The 21,484-nt window shown below is 42.8% G+C and overlaps 1 protein-coding gene across 1 annotated transcript in view; it reads left to right on the plus strand.

The window, feature by feature from the left end:
• LOC126474970 (uncharacterized) overlaps positions 1–21,484 on the plus strand; it is a 1,274,000-nt gene that overhangs the window by 327,638 nt on the left and 924,878 nt on the right. The window contains exon 2 of the mRNA XM_050102496.1: positions 18,909–19,013. Within this exon, the coding sequence (XP_049958453.1) occupies positions 18,941–19,013 (73 nt within the window). The 5' untranslated portion in view covers positions 18,909–18,940. The remainder of the gene's footprint in view (positions 1–18,908; positions 19,014–21,484) is intronic.

A 21,484-nucleotide genomic window follows, 5' to 3' on the forward strand; every position in this document is an offset into this window, starting at 1 on the left:
GAGGAACTGTAAAGCATTGAGAAGGCTGGAGACATTTTACTTGAAAGTCACCAGCCCGGTGTCGGCGGATAAGTGCGATATTGCCTGTCTTACTCCGAATTAAGACGCAAATTTCTTTTCGACATGCATACAAGTCCAAAGGCACTTTGCATAGTGATTCGGAGTAACAAGGGCACTGCAATAACGTTACTTGGAGATCCCAGGGTCCAATACCATTGTTCGACAGACATTCTCATACCTCACAGAAAAGGTTCTAACAGAATTCCAAGTGTCAGAAAGGATACCGGTTAACACACCCCAGCTTAATGTCAACTACTAGGTGTCCGGATACTTTTGATCAGATAGCGTATAGAATTGAACGCAATTAATAAGAAATGAGTATGATTGTCTTTAGGAAAGCAGCCTTTACTACTGTTTCCTGATTGTTCATTGCACACGGCTCACACTCAAAAAATATTTGTTTCTGTAGAAATGTTATTAAGGATCCCTTTTTGAAATGTTTATCAGTAGTGCTATCTCCTGTAAGAATAGGGGATACTTCTCTAACACACTGCCTACACGGTGCACTTCAATAACAGCCCTCACCTTTATCTCTTGTCGATACACAATTACTTCTCCAGTAAAACGTATTTTAAGAACATACAGAAAAGAAAATATTTCTTCCGGCTATAAAGCTGATTTCTACAAAACTGTAATTATAATTCTAGATTATATCGGAGAATATTCAACAGAGAACAACGCCACTTTCTTTTACCATACATGTGCTAGTATGAAGTGACGACTACTTTTGATTTAAGCCAAAATTTCTAAATACCAGTTTCTAAAAACCAGTTTAATGAAATGGTTGGAAATACCCACGAGAAACAAGTGACAGACAGGAAGTAATTTCAACTTCAGTTGCTTGTGCCTTTGCGCGTATCCACGACCGCTTCTGCCGCCGCCGGGGAGACTCGTATTCCGTACGCACGGCTGTCGGCTGGCGTAAACATCGCAGCGCAGATATTGTTTCCCGTTCCGAGAATGCCGTCAGCAGCGTGCGTGCCAGCGACCGCCCTCACGATATTAACCCGCATTTGTCTCGCGCCGCAGAGCAGATACCACGCCACGCCCGAAACTGCAGGGTCTCCGAAGGAAATCTTACACATCAGGTATTTGTGGAACGAAACTTTGCTGCCCCCTAAAATAGCTGGCGATACAGCCTGCTGTGTTAGGTTACTGATTGGCTTTAACGCTTCTCGGTGGTTCTCTTCTGAGCTTTTCTGTTCGAGATAGACTTCGAAGTAGCTTCCAAATAGATTTCACAGAGCATGGTAGAATTAGCTTTTCTTTATATACACTACTGGCCATTAAAATTGCTACACCACGAAGATGGCGTGCTACAGACGCGAAATTTAACCGACAAGAAGAAAATGCTGTGATACGCAATTGATTAGCTTTTCAGAGCATTCAAACAAGGTTGGCACCGGTGGCGACACCTACAACGTGCTGACCTGAGAAAAGTTTACAACCGATTTCAGATACACAAACAGCAGGTGACCGGCGTTGCCTGGTGAAACGTTGTTGTCACGCCTCGTGTAAGGAGGAGAAATGCGTACCATCACGTTTCCGACTTTGATAGAGGTCAGACTGTAGCCTATCGGGATTGCGGTTTATCGTATCGCGACATTGCTGCTCGCGTTGGTCGAAATACAATGACTGTTAGCAGAGTATGGAATCGGTGGGTTCAGGAGGGTAATACGGAACGCCGTGCTGTATCCCAACGGCCTCGTATCACTACCAGTCGAGATGACAGGCATCTTATCCGCATGGCTGTAACGGATCGTGCAGCCACGTCTCGATCCCTGAGCCAACAGATGGGGACGTATGCAAAACAACAATCATCTGCACGAACAGTTCGACGACGTCTGCAGCAGCATGGACTGTCAGCTCGGAGACCGTGGCTGCGGTTACCCTTGACGCTGCATCACAGACAGGAGCGCCTGCGATGGTGTACTCAACGACGATCCTGGGTGCACGAATGGCAAAACTCAAATTTTTCGGACGTATCCAGGTTCTGTTTACAACATCATGATGGTCGCATCCGTGTTTGGCGACATCGCTGTGAACTCCCATTGGAAGCGTGTATTCGTCATCGCCATACTAGCGTACCGCCCGGCGTGATGGTATGGGGTGCCACTGGTTACACGTCTAGGTCACCTCTTGTTCGCGTTGACGGCACTTTGAACAGTGGCCGTTACATTTCAGATGTGTTACGACCCGTGGCTCTACCCTTCATTCGATGCCTGTGAAACCCTACATTTCAGCAGGATAATGCACGACCGCATGTTACTGGTCCCGTACGGGCTTTTCTGGATACAGAAAATATTCGACTGCTGCCCTGGCCAGAACATTCTCCATATGTCTCACCAATTGAAAGCGTCTGGTCAGTGGTGGCCGAGCAACTGGCTCGTCACAATACGCCAGTCACTACTCTTGATGGACTGTGATATCGTGGTGAAGCTGCATGAGCAGCTGTACTTGTACACGCCACCCAGGCTCTGTTTGGCTCTATGCCCAGGCGCACCAAGGCCGTTGTTATGGCCAGAGGTAGCTGTTCTGGGTGCTGATTTCTCAGGATCTATGCACCCAAAGTGCGTGAAAATGTAATCGAATGCCAGTTCTAGTATAATGTCTTTGTCCAATGAATACCCGTTTATCATCTGCATTTCTTCTTGGTGTAGCAATTTTAATGACCAGTAGTGTATGACGGTTTACTTTTATCACTTACAACCACGTTCCGCTGTGCGAAAATTACTTAAGATTAGTACAGCAGTGTATGTAAGTTGGCTGACATGTAAAATTCAGCCTAAAGACTATAACATACGCTCAGTTGTAGGTTACAGTCTGTAAGCTGAATTTTACAGGTCAGCCAACTTAGATGCACTGCAGTGTAAAACTTGAGTAAATTTCGCACGACGTGTCACTGCCAAGTATAGTCTGTGCAGGATATGGTGGCCAACGCACAGTGCCGAAAGTGCTGGGCGAGTTCGTTCGTTTGTTCAGAAGGAGCGGCCGATACTTTTCCAGCTTTCAGAAACGAGGCGCACGCATTATAGTCTTCCGCAAAAGATTTTACAGAATCTATTCGGTAAAAAAAATCATTTTTGCTTCACTAGTAGCTTCATATGTTTATCATGTGCCCATCATTTCGTTAATGGTCGTAGTTACTGTGATATTTACGCGGAAGTAAGACACCATGCAAAGTTCGAAAAAGTTTGCAATAAAAAATAGAGGTAGCTATGATTTTGCGTTTGGTGTACATTACTTTTTATGTTGCTGCACATAAAATTGAGGTAGTATATTGAATTTGGGTTTAGATGTTGATGTAGATCCGTGTCTGTCACCAATTTTGAGAAAAATGATCTGACATGGCACACTTATTGGCGATCGCGTCGAGCCACAGTGAAAGATCCATATAATTCCTTGTATTTCATAAACAGTTTGAGATCCAGTATGAGATTATCACTCTATAGCGGAGTGTGCGCTGATATCAAACTTCCTGGCAGATTAAAACTGTGTCCCGGACCGAGACTCGAAGTCGGGACCTTTGTCTTTCGTGGGCAAGTGCTCTACCAACTGACCTACCCAAGCACGACTCATGCCCCCTCCTCACAGCTTTACTTCTGCCAGTACCTCGTCTCCTACTTTCCAAACTTTGCAGAAGGTCTCCTGCGAACCTTGCAGAACTAGCACTGCTGAAAGAAAGGATCTTGCGGAGACATGGCTTATCCACAGCCTGGGGGATGTTTCCATAATGAGAAACCTGCTGTACCCAGGATATACTTTTTCATAAGACACTGACCTTACGATGCCTGAGTTCCTCATTCAATAAATTGAATATACTACTCTTTCACTCCGCTTGCTTGGCTGGGTGGTAACGCGCTTGCCTCCCACACAAGTTCCCGGCCTGGTTGGAGATTTTCTCCGCTCGTGGACTGGGTGTTGTGTTGTTCCCATCATCTTTTCATCCCCATCACCGGCGCGCAAGTCGCCCAATGTGGCGTCGACTGAAATAAGACCTCCACTTGGCTGCCGAACTTCCCCGGATGGGACCTCCCGGCCAACGGTGCCATACGTTGATTTCATTTTTTTACCACTCTTTCAGAATTTCCTCGCAGCTGCGTCTGCACAAACTGTTCGTGACTGAGCCTGTGTAACATCCACAGTGTTTTGGCAAAAGAAGCAAATTTTAACATGCCAACCAGAGAAATATGTAGGTTTTACTCTAAATTCTCGTCTTGTGGCACTTCTCTGAATGTTACACTCCTGGAAATTGAAATAAGAACACCGTGAATTCATTGTCCCAGGAAGGGGAAACTTTATTGACACATCCCTGGGGTCAGATACATCACATGATCACACTGACAGAACCACAGGCACATAGACACAGGCAACAGAGCATGCACAATGTCGGCACTAGTACAGTGTATATCCACCTTTCGCAGCAATGCAGGCTGCTATTCTCCCATGGAGACGATCGTAGAGATGCTGGATGTAGTCCTGTGGAACGGCTTGCCATGCCATTTCCACCTGGCGCCTCAGTTGGACCAGCGTTCGTGCTGGACGTGCAGATCGCGTGAGACGACGCTTCATCCAGTCCCAAACATGCTCAATGGGGGACAGATCCGGAGATCTTGCTGGCCAGGGTAGTTGACTTACACCTTCTAGAGCACGTTGGGTGGCACGGGATACATGCGGACGTGCATTGTCCTGTTGGAACAGCAAGTTCCCTTGCCGGTCTAGGAATGGTAGAACGATGGGTTCGATGACGGTTTGGATGTACCGTGCACTATTCAGTGTCCCCTCGACGATCACCAGTGGTGTACGGCCAGTGTAGGAGATCGCTCCCCACACCATGATGCCGGGTGTTGGCCCTGTGTGCCTCGGTCGTATGCAGTCCTGATTGTGGCGCTCACCTGCACGGCGCCAAACACGCATACGACCATCATTGGCACCAAGGCAGAAGCGACTCTCATCGCTGAAGACGACACGTCTCCATTCGTCCCTCCATTCACGCCTGTCGCGACACCACTGGAGGTGGGCTGCACGATGTTGGGGCGTGAGCGGAAGACGGCCTAACGGTGTGCGGGACCGTAGCCCAGCTTCATGGAGATGGTTGCGAATGGTCCTCGCCGATACCCCAGGAGCAACAGTGTCCCTAATTTGTTGGGAAGTGGCGGTGCGGTCCCCTACGGCACTGCGTAGGATCCTACGGTCTTGGCGTGCATCCGTGCGTCGCTGCGGTCTGTTCCCAGGTCGACGGGCACGTGCACCTTCCGCCGACCACTGGCGACAACGTTGATGTACTGTGGAGACCTCACGCCCCACGTGTTGAGCAATTCGGCGGTACGTCCACCCGGCCTCCCGCATGCCCACTATACGCCCTCGCTCAAAGTCCGTCAACTGCACATACGGTTCACGTCCACGCTGTCGCGGCATGCTACCAGTGTTAAAGACTGCGATGGAGCTCCGTATGCCACGGCAAACTGGCTGACACTGACGGCGGCGGTGCACAAATGCTGCGCAGCTAGCGCCATTCGACGGCCAACACCGCGGTTCCTGGTGTGTCCGCTGTGCCGTGCGTGTGATCATTGCTTGTACAGCCCTCTCGCAGTGTCCGGAGCAAGTGTGGTGGGTCTGACACACCGGTGTCAATGTGTTCTTTTTTCCATTTCCAGGAGTGTATATGGTGCCTTGCCCTAAGAGTGTTACGAAAATCGAACTATACTCGTTGTAACTAATGGCTAACAAGCCAGGCGAAAATAAATTCCAGCATTTTCGGCGGAATTCCTTTTGGATACTGACGAAAGCAGTGGTGACAGATGTTTCAGAATGGACACTATGCAAGTGTGTAGTTGGAGGGGCCCAACTTAATATTTACAAAAATTGTGAGTTTTGGCTCAGTTTAGATCGGCACTTCTCTTCCAGCGCTCCGCGTTTCGCCTACAGCGCCTGACCGCAGCCCCCATCACTACCACCCCCCATGCATGCCCTGCCGTCTGCGCATCTACTCACCACACTATTCTGCACGGACCCTTTAACATAGCTCGATGAAACTTGGACGAAGCGTAGGAAGAACAACTAGAGTATGGTACAGAAGGCTGACAGTAACAAATTTGCATTGAGACGAACAAAAATGACACTTCTAGCCAAAGAGATTAAATACACTAAAGTCACTGTGATACGTGATGACCCCTAGCCATTACAAGTAGCGCGACAAGGTTCTTAGTAGTGTGTGTGATCACCACAGGAGGCAACACGTCCTCTGCATATTGTTTAAAACCTATCTTACAAACTTTTTAATCACAGCACTTCGTTAATAGTCTTCTGTTCCTATCGTAACCACTTCGTTCTCGTTCGTGTTGAAATGAAATGTCGTGTGACGAGGGCCTCCCGTCGGGTAGACCGCTTGCCTGGTGCAAGTCTTTCGATTTGACGCCACTTCGGTGACTTTCAAGTCGATGGGGATGAAATGATGATGATTAGGACAACAAAACACCCAGTCCCTGAGCGGAGAAAATCTTCGACCCAGCCGGGAATCGAACCCGGGCCTTTAAGATTGACAGTCCGTCGCGCTGACCACTCAGCTACCGGGGGCGGGCTCGTTCGTGTTGAACATTAGCCATCTTTCCCTATAGCTTACTCTTCTTTTCCTCAGAATTTCAAACATCTTGCACCATTTTACTTAGTCCATAGTCCGACATTTTCTGTATGTCAACAAATCCTGTGAATGTGTCTTGGCCTCCCTTATGTCTTGCTTCCATTATCAAGAGCAACTTCAAGAACTGCCTCTCGAGTGCCTAATTCTTCCCTAAATCGAAACTGATCGTCATTTCGCAGATCCTCAATTTCCTTTCCCATTCTTCTATATATAATTATTGGCAGCAGCTAGGATTCTTGAGATGTTAAACTGATCGTAGGGTGGTGCTCACATATGCCTGCTCCAACGAACTTGGGAATTGCGTGGAAGACATTTTTCCAAAACGTTATCCTATCTCTTCCGTGTGATACATTCTACATACCTACTTGAATTCTTGTCTAGTTGCCAATCCAAGCTCCTCCCCCCCCCCCCCCCCCCACCAACATTATTTTAGAAAATTTGAAGAAACATTTCCTATGCCTTCTGCGTTATTTCATTGTACGTCATCCAATGCCCTGTTCAAGTCTGATTCTAGTACTGGATCCACTAATTCTTCCATATCGACTACTGTTTCTTCTTCGGTCACATTACCAGACAGTTCCTCGTCTCTGTAGAACCTTTCAGTGTGCCTTTGAACGTATCCGACATTTCCTCAGAGTTTAAGATTGGAATTCACCTTGTCTCCATTTAATTCCACCGAAGAGTCTTTTGAAATTTCTATATGCCCAAATAGGTATTCTGATGACCATTTCTTTGCCGAATTCTCTTCTCATTTTTCCTGCTCCCATTTTGCTTCCAGTTGCTTGTACTGTCTATTTATTTCGTTTCTAAGTGACTTACGTTTCAGTATCCCTGAATCCCATGAACATACTCCTCCTTTCGTCGATCAGTGAAAGTATTTTCACTGTTACCTAATGTTTCTCCCTATCACTTTCTTGAACTTCTGTCGGACTTCAGTTATTTCCCTATCTAGGGATGTATTAGTCATCAACTGAAATGCCTATCGTCGTTTTTAGGATTGCAGAACCACAGCCGTAGAGAATTTCGATTAGACTACATTGTTAACCAGCACTTCAGGGTTCCACTCCTTACCATGCTGATTCTTCCGGGCGACCCTCTTGAACTTTAATTTCTAAAGTGTTATCTGGGAGTATATCTGGTACTAGATCAACTTACAAATTACCTGATTTCAGAAAGTCTCTATATGTATTCCAGATGAAATTTTCCTAGTCTCCCGGCACATAGCTCTTCACCTTTAGGTTTCTGAACTGTTACTACCTGAAATTTTGCTACAGAACTCATCTAGTCTTGTCTCTCTGTCGTTCCTATTACAAAGCTAGTATTCTCACGTACGTCTTTCTTCTATTGGTCTCCTACTGCCTAACTACAGGTCCCCATAATCCTTGTATTATCATTTCCCATTACGTACTCAAATCACTATCGTCATACCCTTTTTTCCCCTCTTCATATTCTGCTTGTAACGTCAGCATGTGTAGCTGAACTATTGTTTTCCAGAATGAATTATTATAGTTGATGCTGGCTTACTGTCAATATAACAACCCTATCACTGTACTATTCCCAGTAAATGACTCTTTGCCCTCTTTCCACTTTACAAAGAATCCTATTCGATTTAAAACATTTTCTGCTTCTGATGGTATTACCCTACATCCGTCTGACACAATTCCTTAACTCCTTCCTGTTTCAGTTAACTGCCCCTTGCTTTATCCAGACACAGCCTTTCATTTCTCTTCTGAGATTTTCTAGCTTCCATACCACGTTCATATCTGTAGCATTAATAACACTCAAAGAATTTTACCCCTTCGTTAGTTATTCAGTCTTAGTCTCATGATCATGTTCCTCTTGGTAGTCCACATCTTGTTGTTGGACTAACCCGGTATCTTTTGCCAGTAGAGAGATCACCAGGACATGTTCTCAGTTACAAGCCTCAAAACTTGTGGATACCACTTGTGTGTCTTGAATGCGGTGTTTCTCACTGACCTCTGCATCCTGATGACTTTGACCACTACTGATTCTTCCTCCTTATACGTGCAGTTTTGCACCCCAAGGGCAAGAGGTTGCCCTGAAACTGTGCCCCCACTACTCCGCTTTTCTCGGCAATGATCTTGGCAGGACGAGAGTGAATCGTTATGCAGGAAATGTTCGGTCGCCGTGGCTAATGTTTACTATACAAAATTTAAACAACGGCTCGGATCTAAACCGTGATCCACTACGATCTGATTGGTAGTGAAAGGCGTAAACGTATCACGGATGATTACCCCACACTCCCAATAGGCAGCACAAAACAAAAAATATATTTGTTTTTGTTAGTGGTACTAACATAGAAGCATAAAAGACTTTGTTCAAGAGTTGAATTAAAATTCAAGGTGAGAGGATATCAATGATACGATTCACATATGCATTGCTATCCTGATTGAAAGTGAAGAAGAATTACATGCTCTGCTTAATGGAATCGTCTAATGACTACAGAATATAGACTGAGAGTATATCGAAGAGAGACGAAAGTGTTGAGAAGATGCAGAAGTCAGAACAGCGAGGAAACTAACATCAGGACTGATGGTCACGAAGTAGATGAAATTAAGGAATTCTATTACCTGGGCAGAAAAATAACCAAGGACGGACGGAGCAAGGAGAACATCAAAAGCACACTAGCACAGGCAAAAAGGGCATTCCTGTCCAAGATAAGTCTAATAGTCTGAAACACAGGCCTTAATTTGAGGAAGAAATTTCTGAGAATGTACGTTTGGAGCATAGCATTTTATTGTATTGAAACATGGACTGTAGAAAAACCGAAACAGAAGAGAATCGAGGTATTTGAAATGTGGTGCTACAGACGAATGTTGAAAATTAGGTTGACTGATACGGTAAGGACAGAGGAGATTCTGCGCAGAATCGGAGAGGAAAGGAAAACACTGACAAGCAGAAGGGACAGGATGATAGGACATTTGTTAAGACATCAGGGACGGACTTCCATGGAACTATAGAGAGTAGTTTTCCTATTAACCTTACGTCGGGATACATTTTTAAGACAACTCCGTTTCAGTGCACCCTCTATTACGTTTTCCACTAAAGTATGTTTTCGTCAAAGGTATTTTATCAATGGGAAAAGCAAGTTTGTGGAAACAAACGTGTGGGGACAGCAGTGTGTTGAAGTGAATCGCAGATTGTGGGTAAAATGGAAAAGAAAAGAATCAAAATCTTTATGAATCGTTGCTACAGAAAAATTTTGAAATCTGAGGCCATTAGGTGTAAGTGCTACTCTGAGAGAAGATATTGGCACATATGAGGATGTCGTGGCAAGCCACATTAAATCAGTCAATATTGATGACCTCTACCCCAAAAAAAAAAAAAAAAAATACAGAATCCGATGCAGGTGACGCAGTCATTAGGGCCCTGCATTCATATCTGCGAGGACGCCGATTGAAACCACCACACGGCACTTGGCTGTCAAAATTTAGATGTACCATCCCCCAATAACGGAGGGACAATGCAAGGAAGTATCCTTTGAGGAGGACGGGGTAGTACCCTTTTCCTATTATCCCCTCTTGGAATTTGCACTCCGACTAATGCCCTGCTAGTTGACGAGAGGTAAAATCTCGCCATCTGTCATTCCCTTACTTTATTTTATAGCTTTGTAGGTTGTTCAGCTACACAAATTACTTCAAGAACGCTGAAGATGTGTAATGGGAAAGTATTCATATTCCCTACACGACGACAATCATTCGATAATATTTAATCCTGGCATTTTATGGCGAGAGTGTAATGAAATGAATAGTTATTTTACTTACAGTGGCACTGTTAACTAATGCAGTCTACAATATATCACTGCCAAACATGTTATGCACTGTCTCAAAATATTAAGCAACAGGACTGCACCACAGATCACAGATTAACTAAGCAAACTGTGAAGTTTCAGTAACTGGCATAACGAACTTGACTTTTGCCTCATTTATCTTTGGAGCTACAGAACAATAGACATTAAATTCATTTCCCGCCAAGAAAGTAGTCGTCCGTACGACCGCCATATTAACTTCCATTTCTACCGTTCAGTACAGATTATCATTTCATCCAGAGTACATTAGATATTCACGATGTTTGTTGCCAACGTGACTCGCAGGAGACCCACACAATGAATTTCATCTTTCAATCTGTACCAGCACTTTCACACTCTTTTACACATAGGGTAGAAATATCTAGCTAACCAGTAATGAAAAGAGTGATGGCAAAGTTTCAACTGAAAAGAAGTTAAATTTCTACAGGATTTTGAAAAAGCCACTCCAGAGAAGTACACCCTATAAATATGAAAAAACACTGTCATAAACTGAATTAGGTAAAATAGTTCAGTTTCTAAACTAAGAGTTTCATAACTATAAAGCTATTGCGAAATAATTCTTTTTTCTAACTCATTTTGACTAGGGCTGATACAATGATTATTTAAGTATAAACCTCAATCGCAAGCAGTTACGATAACTTCCTTTACTCACTTTTCCTACGCCGCTATGGTCCTACACGTATCTGAACTTTAATAATGCTACTAGCAATATCCATTTTAAAAAAGGCTTACAGAATTTGCAATGAGCTATTAAAATAAATTGATGATTTAATTGTTCATTAATAATTAATTATTCATTATTATTTATTTGTTATATGCTGCTATGGTCCTACAAGCTTCTGTGTTTATTAATGCCACTACTAGCAATATCCATTTTAAAAAATGCTTACAGAATTTGCAATGAGCTATTAAAATAAATTGATGATTTAATTGTTCATTAATAATTAATTATTCATTATTATTTATTTGTTATATGCTGCTATGGTCCTACAAGCTTCTGTGTTTTATTAATGCCACTGAATAGTAATGTTTTAAATAAGTGTTGCAGAATTTTAACAACCTGTCAAACTAATTTGAAGCTTCAGTTACTCACTATATCTTGGATATTTTCCACAAATGCAATAACTGTTACAGCAAATTTCTTAGAAATATCAGCTTACGTAAGACTTTTGTGCTGACAAGCCAAATTTAATTCTTGTGCTAGAAAGAAAGAAAGGGCAAACAAATTAAAAATACACAGTTGAGGTGGTGCCTCTTAAATAATACACTTTATTCCAATCACGCTTATCGCTCGTCGGTCTAATCTCGAAGAATTCCACCTCCGGTGATTGAAAATTGCTGAATGGTTCAAATGGCTCTGAGCACTATGGGACTTAACTTCTGAGATCATCAGTCTCCTAGAACTTAGAACTACTTAAACCTAACTAACCTAAGGACATCACACATATCCATGCCCGAGGCAGGATTCGAACCTGCGACCGTATCGGTCACGCGGTTCCAAACTGAAGCGCCTCGAACCGCACGGCCACACCGGCTGGCAAAACTGCTGAAGAGAGACAGGTTGTTTAGTGGTTGCGCCATGTTGTGGCCGCAACAGGGATGTGGGAATCTATTTGCACTATCTTCTCGAAATACTAAACCCCATGAAAGTCAATTACGCAATGCGTGCGCATAAAACAGTACTGGAGTCACACGGTAAACTACTCGTATCTTCCCACTCGAAACTGCATCAACTAACCGTTTCCTGCATTTCCTTAATCAATCGGCGAGTACGACTTTTCCTACCTCTTCTATGTAGAGCTCTCGTTAGTGTTGTCCCTTAAAGCAGTTCCGCAAGCTCGATGAAATCGTTTGCAAGCAGGAGACCTGTATGTCTATAATCGTAGAGTGCGGGTAGCTCATCCGTTTTAAATACGTCCTTTGACGGTATTACAGTGAATTCATTAACGAACATGTAAAATAGTCTATAATGAAGTAATTAAATAATTTATCACAAATGCAACTAAAATTCGAGAGCATGGTTAAGACGACTGATACAATAACAAACTCGCATTACAACCTTTCACCAACAAGTGAGACAAGAATACAGCAAAGACTTTCTGCATCTTCATAGATGTTTCTAACCATTTACGTGAGATCGGTAGCTGAATGATTTTATTTTTTGTTTACAAATCAATTTGATTTACTGTATAGTGTTATTGCAGTATTATAGCTCTAACGATCTGTAGAGCCCTCGTAGTGTTTACTTTGGCAAAAGTGGTCTTAACAACTAATATTTAATATAGAAAACACTAGGTTTCGTGCCTGAATATAAGTGGTTCAGTTACGTGTGGATAGCTAAGCACGATTCTTTTTTAGTGGCTTGCATACTTATCCCCACCCCAATGAGTCACTGCCGCGCCATATGTTTCCTCCACTACCAATACCTGCGTGGGAAACAGCCTCACACGTGGTGCTGTCAGATCCCCCAGTGCTGGTTAGGGCTGTCAGTTGCAGTGTATAAATAAAATACAAAAGTGGAAAGTAAAATATCTTCCAAAGTAACAGGATACTCACACGTTCTTCTGGTCTGTCTAGGGTAACGTATCTGCTCCCCTCTTCGACTATTGTGGGTGCAATGGACTGGTGGAGACTACAGCGACCTGTCGGATTACTGCAGCCGGTATTAGCTGGAGCAGGTAGCTGGAGGCCGCTGCCTGGCCCGCCACGCAAGTCCGCCGCTCTCTGTTACTAAAGGTATCACTGACGCCTCCGCTCCTGGTAGGAAATCGGAAGTGCTTATTCGTTGGGTTCTTGCGACCAGTTTTTGTGACTGCCTGTCGTCGCATACACAGCTAATTGTATCATCGCTTTGTTATCGGAGTCTTGCAACGTTGACGTAATGAGTGGGGTGGTTTGCACGTGCGCTTTGATGTAAGCCACGTGCCTTTGAGACGGAAAGTGGAGCACTGTGCTCCAAAATCCCTTGGTGTCGCCGCATCCAATCCACTCTGCCATTCTACGCATCAAACGCAAGTGGTTACCAGCTATTTCTCGTTTTAAGGTGATTGTGTGAATCACTGACAATCTTTACTATTAGTGAACCCCGACGACGGTGCAAGTTTTTTCCAAATAACCTGAGGTGCACCTGCAAAGGTGTTCTTACAGACATACGTTCTGTGTTGGAAGTCTAGTTGGACCATATTGTATCATATGTGCACTTGAGGGTACTTCAGTTTTTCGTTTCTGTCCTCTCTTTCGCCCTGTTTCCAAGGTATACGACAACAGCTTCTCTGGTACGAATGTTCTGTTTATAAAGTTCTGTCATGCTGTTTTTTTTATACAGATTACTGTAGATGTAGACTGAAGTCATCAAGAAGAGGAAACTACTTTTAGTATCCTCGGTATCCTTGTACATTTGTTAATAAATCTCGATTTTCCTCCCCTACGTTAGGTAGAAGGTACAGTACTGTGAATCATTTATACCGTGTTGATACTACACAAAGTAGCACTGTAACTGGTTAGCGAACGTTATCACGGATGTAGGAACTAATTGTCCGTATACGAATTCACTCATTTTAGTTGTTTGATGGCTCGACATATAGGTAAATCAATACATCAGCTGAATAATAATAGATGGAGTGTTGACTAACAACATTTCCACAAAAGCTATAAGAAAGCGACGAGAATAAGTGAAAATTCAAGCTCTGTTGTCTGGTCTCTGATGATCTACGAAGAAATGTAACGTTAAACAACTTAACAAACTGTAATCCACATTCGTGTGGGATGTGCTCTTGTATAGGTATCGGATAGCAGCATTCACCGCCAACGCAGTACTGGATGCAACAAACAAGTACCTCCAGAAAAGTGTGTCCCGTTTAATAGAAACGCCCCGGCCAGCTAGACAACTTCTTCAAGTAACCGTAAATGCAACGCTTCTCAGAAGCCACTGGAACGACACGATCCATTTGCCTCTCCGAAATAGAATATATGTCTGTTCTTTGATGGCGCTGCACCCAGCCATTCGAGACGTGTCAGACTGGCCGCACAGAGAGTCTGTACGTGCTCCACAAAGCACTGGAGGAAACAGCGCAGCATGTTTCTGATGTACAGACAGCCGCACTTCCACACAATACAGTAAACGCCAGACGTCAGTGAAACTTTATGAATGTCGAAATATCATTGGCTTTGCATCTTACCTGCTTCTTGTACTGCTATTCTAAACTGTGGGCGTCTGTGAATACGGAAAGGCAGTTGACTTTTTCAGATTCTTTTCCATCTCCTTACCTGCAGAGAACATTTTACTTGTGTCTCCCTAGCCAGATGGCTGGGCTGGCTCTAGATGGTTCAGACTGACTGTCCTATTGTATTAATGTTCAACATCGCAGTGAAGTTGAGATCTTTCCGTACAAAAGATCATTGAGGAAGACTGTCGAACATAAATTTGCCAGGGAACCATCCAGTCAAGTAAGGTATTTGATTTAGGGAAAGCACGAACAATATGAATAATAATGGCCGTACTTTATTTAAAGCCAATTCCTTTCGAGTGCAAGTTTAGACATCTAACGGTTGACTAAGCATAAATATCTGCTTCAAATGGTATAGCTGTTTGTGGAAGGTGTGCCGGATGTAAAGCAGACAACTGCAAGAGGTGTTCTAAGGGGAATAAAATATTTGACATCACCACAACCTAACAGTGTCTGCTTCTGTCCGAGACCATGACAAATTAGGGACCTAATTCCTCTCAAGCAACTTCTTTTCGATTGTCAGTATAGAAAATTCGATATCGGCGAGGAGACAGCGATGAGTCCGTTGAATAGCTTGGACTGAACAAAGCTGAGACAGTTGACTCACACCAGTTTCTCCAAAAATAGTAAACACCTTGGATAACCATGATGTACTTACGCCAGGATACCAAGACAGTATTTTGAACTGAACTGCAAATGAATTCGTGTCTAGGATCATCATTTATTTACCTATCAGCGGCTGTGCACTGCATGGAAATGAACAACAGCATAGCTACTTTTGGGTTGCTTCTTTCGTTTTCTCCTTCTGTGTAGTTCACAGTTCGTCTTACGCGTTTTGTTTGTCTCTCCAATTTTAAGCTATAGAATTCTTTCGGAGTATGATTTCAACCGAGACCTATGTGACCTATAAAAAAGGGCTGATAACTAAGCAGTTCTACTCCCCAAAACAAGCAACCAGCCAACAGTTTAACCTTCCTCCAAGAGAGGCCTGGGACGTAAATGACTGCTTACACTGTTGCAGGTACCAGTCTGGAGCAGCGGCGCTTATCTCACCTCCAGGATACTCCGACTGCTTGACCGTACGAAAAGTACCTTTAGTTTGCCTCATGAAGCCAGAGGCAGATTTCTCCAAGTCTTCTCATAAGTGATTGAGAGGTTACCAGCTCACAATGACCAAGTTCAACAGATCCGACAGGTAGCAGTTTCGAAGGTAGAGGTCAGCTTAGCGAATGGTAGAAGGGCATCAAAGGTTCGGTCTCGTAGCTTGTGTGCTGTAACGTAATTCTTGTGAAGACCCGAAATCCGAAGTATATATTGCTGTTCGTCTGAGATAATGGTCGACGCTACGCTTGGTCGACGATGATCGAATATGACCTACTTTTCTGGTTCTTCACCAGCCCTCTATTAGGGAAAAATGCCTTTCTGGTTCGCAGCTTGTCGTCTTTTCGCAATATCAGCAGTCTGATAGGTGCACTTGAAAACTTTTACTCCTTCTTGCCAAATCAAGCGTTTCTGTCAGAAGTAAGTTGTTTATCCTCCTCGCTGAAGTCATTGGTGAGTTTACGATAAGGCCACGTCTGGGTTTGCTCTGGTATTCGCAGTATTGGCTTTCTCATCGTTTTTAATTCTGATTGTGATACGGGGCGTTGGCCTTGTTTACTTTGATTTGGTGCTGGCTGGAGTGGAATTTGAGAATTGTTTACATTTGTCCTTAATTCATTTCCCCAAGAAAGTAGTTAAATTTAATTATAAGAAACCATGCAAAAAACCTTGGCTTACTAAAGGAATAAAAATATCTTGTTACCACAAAAGGGAAATGTGTCTAACAACAAGAAAGAGTAATTAGCCAGAAACAGCCAAATATTATAAAAACTACTGTACTACATTGAGATAGGTTATTAAAAAGTCCAGAAGCATGTGCATCATGTCTGAGATTAATACCTCTGACAACAAAAATCAAAACAATTTGGAATACTATTACAAGGGAGACAGGGCAACCAAGAGTACAGGATGACGGCATTATCATCAAAACGATTGGAAACTTGACAAATAACAAGCTGGAGGTCGAAAACATTTTGAATAATCATTTTTAAATGTTGTAGAGAAAATAGGATGTAAATGTTCATTAGAAGAAGCAAGGCAGTTAATGGATGAGGCCTTACCCACATCATTTGATATAATTGAAATTCCACACACCTCTCCTTATGAAATTAGAAAGATAATAAAGTCCCTCAAGTATAAACGCTCACATTAAATTGATGGCATTTCCAGTAGGATAAAAAAGCTTGTTCCCAAGAGATAAGTGGATTCTTAGCCACATATGTAATAGCTCTCTGAAGCAGGGTATTTTCCCAGATAGACTGAAGTATGCCATTCTTAAACCACTGCATAAAAACGGGGTTACGTCTAATGTCAACAAGTACCGCCCAATCTCTGTTCTGACTGCCTTATCGAAAATTCTAGAAAAAGTAATGTATTGTAGAGTAGCTTAACACCTTTGTAAAAATAAAAATTTTACAAAACGTCAGTTTGGTTTCCAGAAAGGTTTTTCAACGGATAATGCTATATATACTTTCACTAATGAAATATTAAATGCTCTGAGTAACCGGAAGTTACCCATTGGGATTTTTTTGTGATCTCTAAAAGGCTTTTGATTGCGTAAATCAAGTAATACTTCTAGATAAACTCAAGTACTGTGGTATGAATGGGACAGCGCTCAAATGGTTTAAATCATACCTAACTGAAAGAGCGCAGAAAGTTGAAATAAGCAGTTCACATAATATGCAAAAAACTGATGATTCCTCAAACTGAGGAACAATCAAGAATCGGATGCTGCAAGGTTCAGTCTTGGGTCCTCTGCTGTTCTTAATAAATATTAATGACTTGCGATTCTATATTCGCGAAGATGCAAAGCTGGTACTTTTTGCCGATGATACAAGTATAGCTATCACACCCAATAGACAAGAATTAACTGGTGAAATTGTAAACGATGTCTTTCAGAAAATCATTAACTGGCTCTCTGCAAATGGACTCTCATTAAACTTTGACAAAACACAGTACATACAGTTCCACACAGTAAATGGAATGACACCATTCATAAATATAGACTTCGATCAGATATCGGTAGCTAAGGCACAATATTCAAATTTCTAGGTTTATGCATTGATGAGGAGTTGAACTGGTAAAAACACACTGCAGATCTGCTGAAACGTTTGCGTTCAGCTACTTATGCTATTAGGGTCATTGCAAATTTTTGCGATATAAATCTCAGTAAATTAACTTACCACGCCTACTTTCATTCTCTGCTTTCGTATGGAACCATATTCTGGGGTAACTCATCATTGAGTAAAAGAGTGTTCATTGCACAAAGGCATGTAATCAGAATAATTGCTGGAGCTCATCCAAGATCATCCTGCAGACACTTATTTAGAGAGCTAGAGATCTTCACTGTAGCCTCACCATATATATATTCACTTATGAAATTTGGTATTAACAATCCGAACGAATTCAAAAGTAATAACAGTGTACATGGCTACAACACTAGGAGAAAGGATGAACTTCACTAGACAAGGTTAAATCTAGCTTTGGGTCAGAAGGGGCTAAATTATGCTGCCACAAAAGTCTTTGGTCACTTACCTAATAGCACCAAAAGTCTGACCGATAGCCATATAGCATTTAAAAGGAAATGAAGAAAATTTCTTAATGGCAACTCTTTCTACTCATTAGATGAATTTTTGGATATAGTAAGTGGGTAATTTCCCCAACCCCCACGAAAAAAATAAAATTAAAAATATTAAGTGTCATTTAATATTTTGTATAGTCACCTTTTATTAACCTGACACGTTCCACATCATTACGAAGTGTCGTATTCATGATCTATGGAACAAGTACCAATCTAATCTAATCTAATGGAACGTATGTGAAATTATTTATGGTTCAACATCTTGTTGAATGGTGGCAGCTTGGTACAGTATTTGTAGTTCCTATTCGTAGGGCTGAGTACACCTTTACAGCTGTTATTAACGTATTTCTGCAGCGTGGTGATCGATTGTCGGCCGGCATGTTATTGAGGGTTGCGTATAAAGCTACAGTGGCTGCTGATGTACACGTGGCGCACGGTAAGAGCTCAGTGGTGCTGGCTTTGTTTTTCCAGGGTGCAGCCCGCGGCACCATGCGCCTGCCGCCATGAGGTCTGGAGCGCCCGCGCCTCTCCTCGCCATGGCCTTCAACATTGTCCTCTGCAACCTCACCACCACAGGTACGTCTCATCCACATCACCGGTAAATATGATCCTTCGTGCCATTTAGATATACATTTTCTTTTCTATACCAAAATCGCTTAGGGCAATTACTGGGATATTTCTTTTCAAAAACACGCAGACGATTTCGGTTCGCAAAATTATACTTTCTAAACAGGGGCACTCTGTTCAAAAATTTATTAGCGACAGCACATTGAACCGCAAGTATCTAATCTCTTTCTGCTATATCGCTGGTAAAAGCGTCCGGATACGTATTCCGTGCATGACCAATATACGCTGAAGATCCAAAAGAACTGGTCCACTGGCAAATATCGTGTTCGGCCCCCGCTAACACACAGAAGTGCCGCAACACTACGTGGCATGGACTCGACTATTGTCTGAAGTAGTTCTGGAGGAAACTGACACCATGAATCCTGCAGGGCTGTCCATAAAGCCGTAAGAGTAGGAGTGGGTTGAGATCTCTCCTGAAAAGCACGTTGCAAGGCATCCCAGCTTTGCTCAATAATATTCATGTCTGAGGAATTTTTGGCCATTAGAAGTGTTTAAACTCAGGAGAGTGTTCCTGGAGTCACTCTGTAGCAATTTTGGACGTGTGGGGCGTCGCATTGTCAAGCTGGAATTGCCCAAGTCCGTCGGAATGTACAGTAGACATGAATGGATGCACGTGGTCACACAAGATGCTTACGTGCGTGTCCCCTGTCAGAGACGCATCTAGACCTATGAGGAGTCCCACATCACTCCAAGTGCACAAGCCCCACACCATTACAGACCCTCCACCAGCGTGAACAGTCCCCTGCTGACATGCAGGATCCATGGATTCATGTGCTCATCTCCATACCTATACACGTCCATCAGCTAGATACAATTTGAAACAAACTCGTCTGACTAGGCAACAGATTTCCAGTCATCAACAGACCAATATCGGTACTGGCGGTCCCAGGCGAGGCGTAAAGCTTTTTGTCGTGCAGTCATTAAGGCCACACGAGTTGGCCTTCGGTTCTGACAGACCATATCAATGATCTTCTGTTTCACGGAAGAAGTTTTGCATACATTGTACCGCTAGCTCTCGGGAAGCAAATGATGTATGCAAATGATTTAGCCGCAGTCCAAGGGACTCTTTCTAGAAGTAATGCATCGGTCTGCAACAAAGTGATGGCTTAGCCACAGTCAGAAGGATTGTTTCCAGGTTAAAACTGAACATCAAGGTGTGCGCCGATTTGAATTTAAATAGCAAATTTAAAAAATTTTTTCAAATGGCTCTAAGCACTATGTGACTTAACATCTGAGGTCATCACTCCCCTGGACTTAGAACTACTTAAACCTAACTAACCTAAGGACATCACACACATCTATGCCTGAGGCAGGATTCAAAACTGCGACCGTAGCAGTAACGCGGTTCCGGACTGAAGCGCCTAGAACCACTCGGTCATATCGGCCGGCGGCAATCTAAAAATGTGTATAGGAACCCGAAGGCAGAGGAGTTGGAGAAGAAAGCTGGCAACATACACGAGATAGGGTCGTTAGTTGTGCCTGGAGTCTTCTGTTGGTCAAGAATTCCCTTAAAAATTGTAAACAAAATTTCTGGTTCATATCCCTGTCACGAAGAAATTTTAGGTTACAGAGGACATTGGAAAAGCTGGTAGTGATTTTAAATGTTAAGAACATTGACGACAGGAAGTATGATTACGTCTCTTCTTGCGTTTCGTCTATGTACGAGCATACATTAAATTTTAGTTATCCTAGTAATAGGTCATATGAACCTGTTTCATTACATTATTGAGAAACGACAAATATATTTAATTTTTCACGTACCAAATACGTAATTATGATTATAAAAAATGGACACACCTCTGACATGATAAAGCTGTCCGGTAGTTGAAGCGATGCTGTTAATATGCTGCTAATATAGGACTGTACCTTCCACGCAGTGGTTTCCATCAGTTGATAATGAGATAAGAACTGGGACGGACAGGGTACCTCGAGATTCACGCAGTTCATTTTCGAATATTAAACGAAATGGATACATAGCAGTCCTAACAAGCAAATAAGTAGCAGAACGTGGGTAGATTTTCTTTTTTCGACATATTTGGCGACAGTAATTTTAAGCTTGACGTTCTGAAGCTCATGGAACCATTACTGCAGGTTCAAAGTATTTTAAATTTACTCTTTCTTCCACAATCACACAGGCTGTGAATCTTAAACATAGTTTAATACAGTTCAGTAGTATACAATGCAACTGCCAGTCGTTTGAAAACTGTCACCTTTTCATTTACGAATATTATTGTGCTGAATTTTATCGTTATTAAATTCAGTCTTTACGTATCTCCAGGCTGGGGCTCCAGCTCAGCAAGGTGTAGATATGATAACAATAGCTTGGTGGCAAGTCTCTCTTGTTAATATACTAGTAAAGAGAAAAATCGTGAAGCGATTAGTAATGTCGGATAGAGGGTACAAACGTGATCACTCTGTGA

The sequence above is a fragment of the Schistocerca serialis genome, chromosome 4 (assembly GCF_023864345.2).
Source record: "Schistocerca serialis cubense isolate TAMUIC-IGC-003099 chromosome 4, iqSchSeri2.2, whole genome shotgun sequence".
NCBI classification, from domain to species: domain Eukaryota; kingdom Metazoa; phylum Arthropoda; class Insecta; order Orthoptera; family Acrididae; genus Schistocerca; species Schistocerca serialis.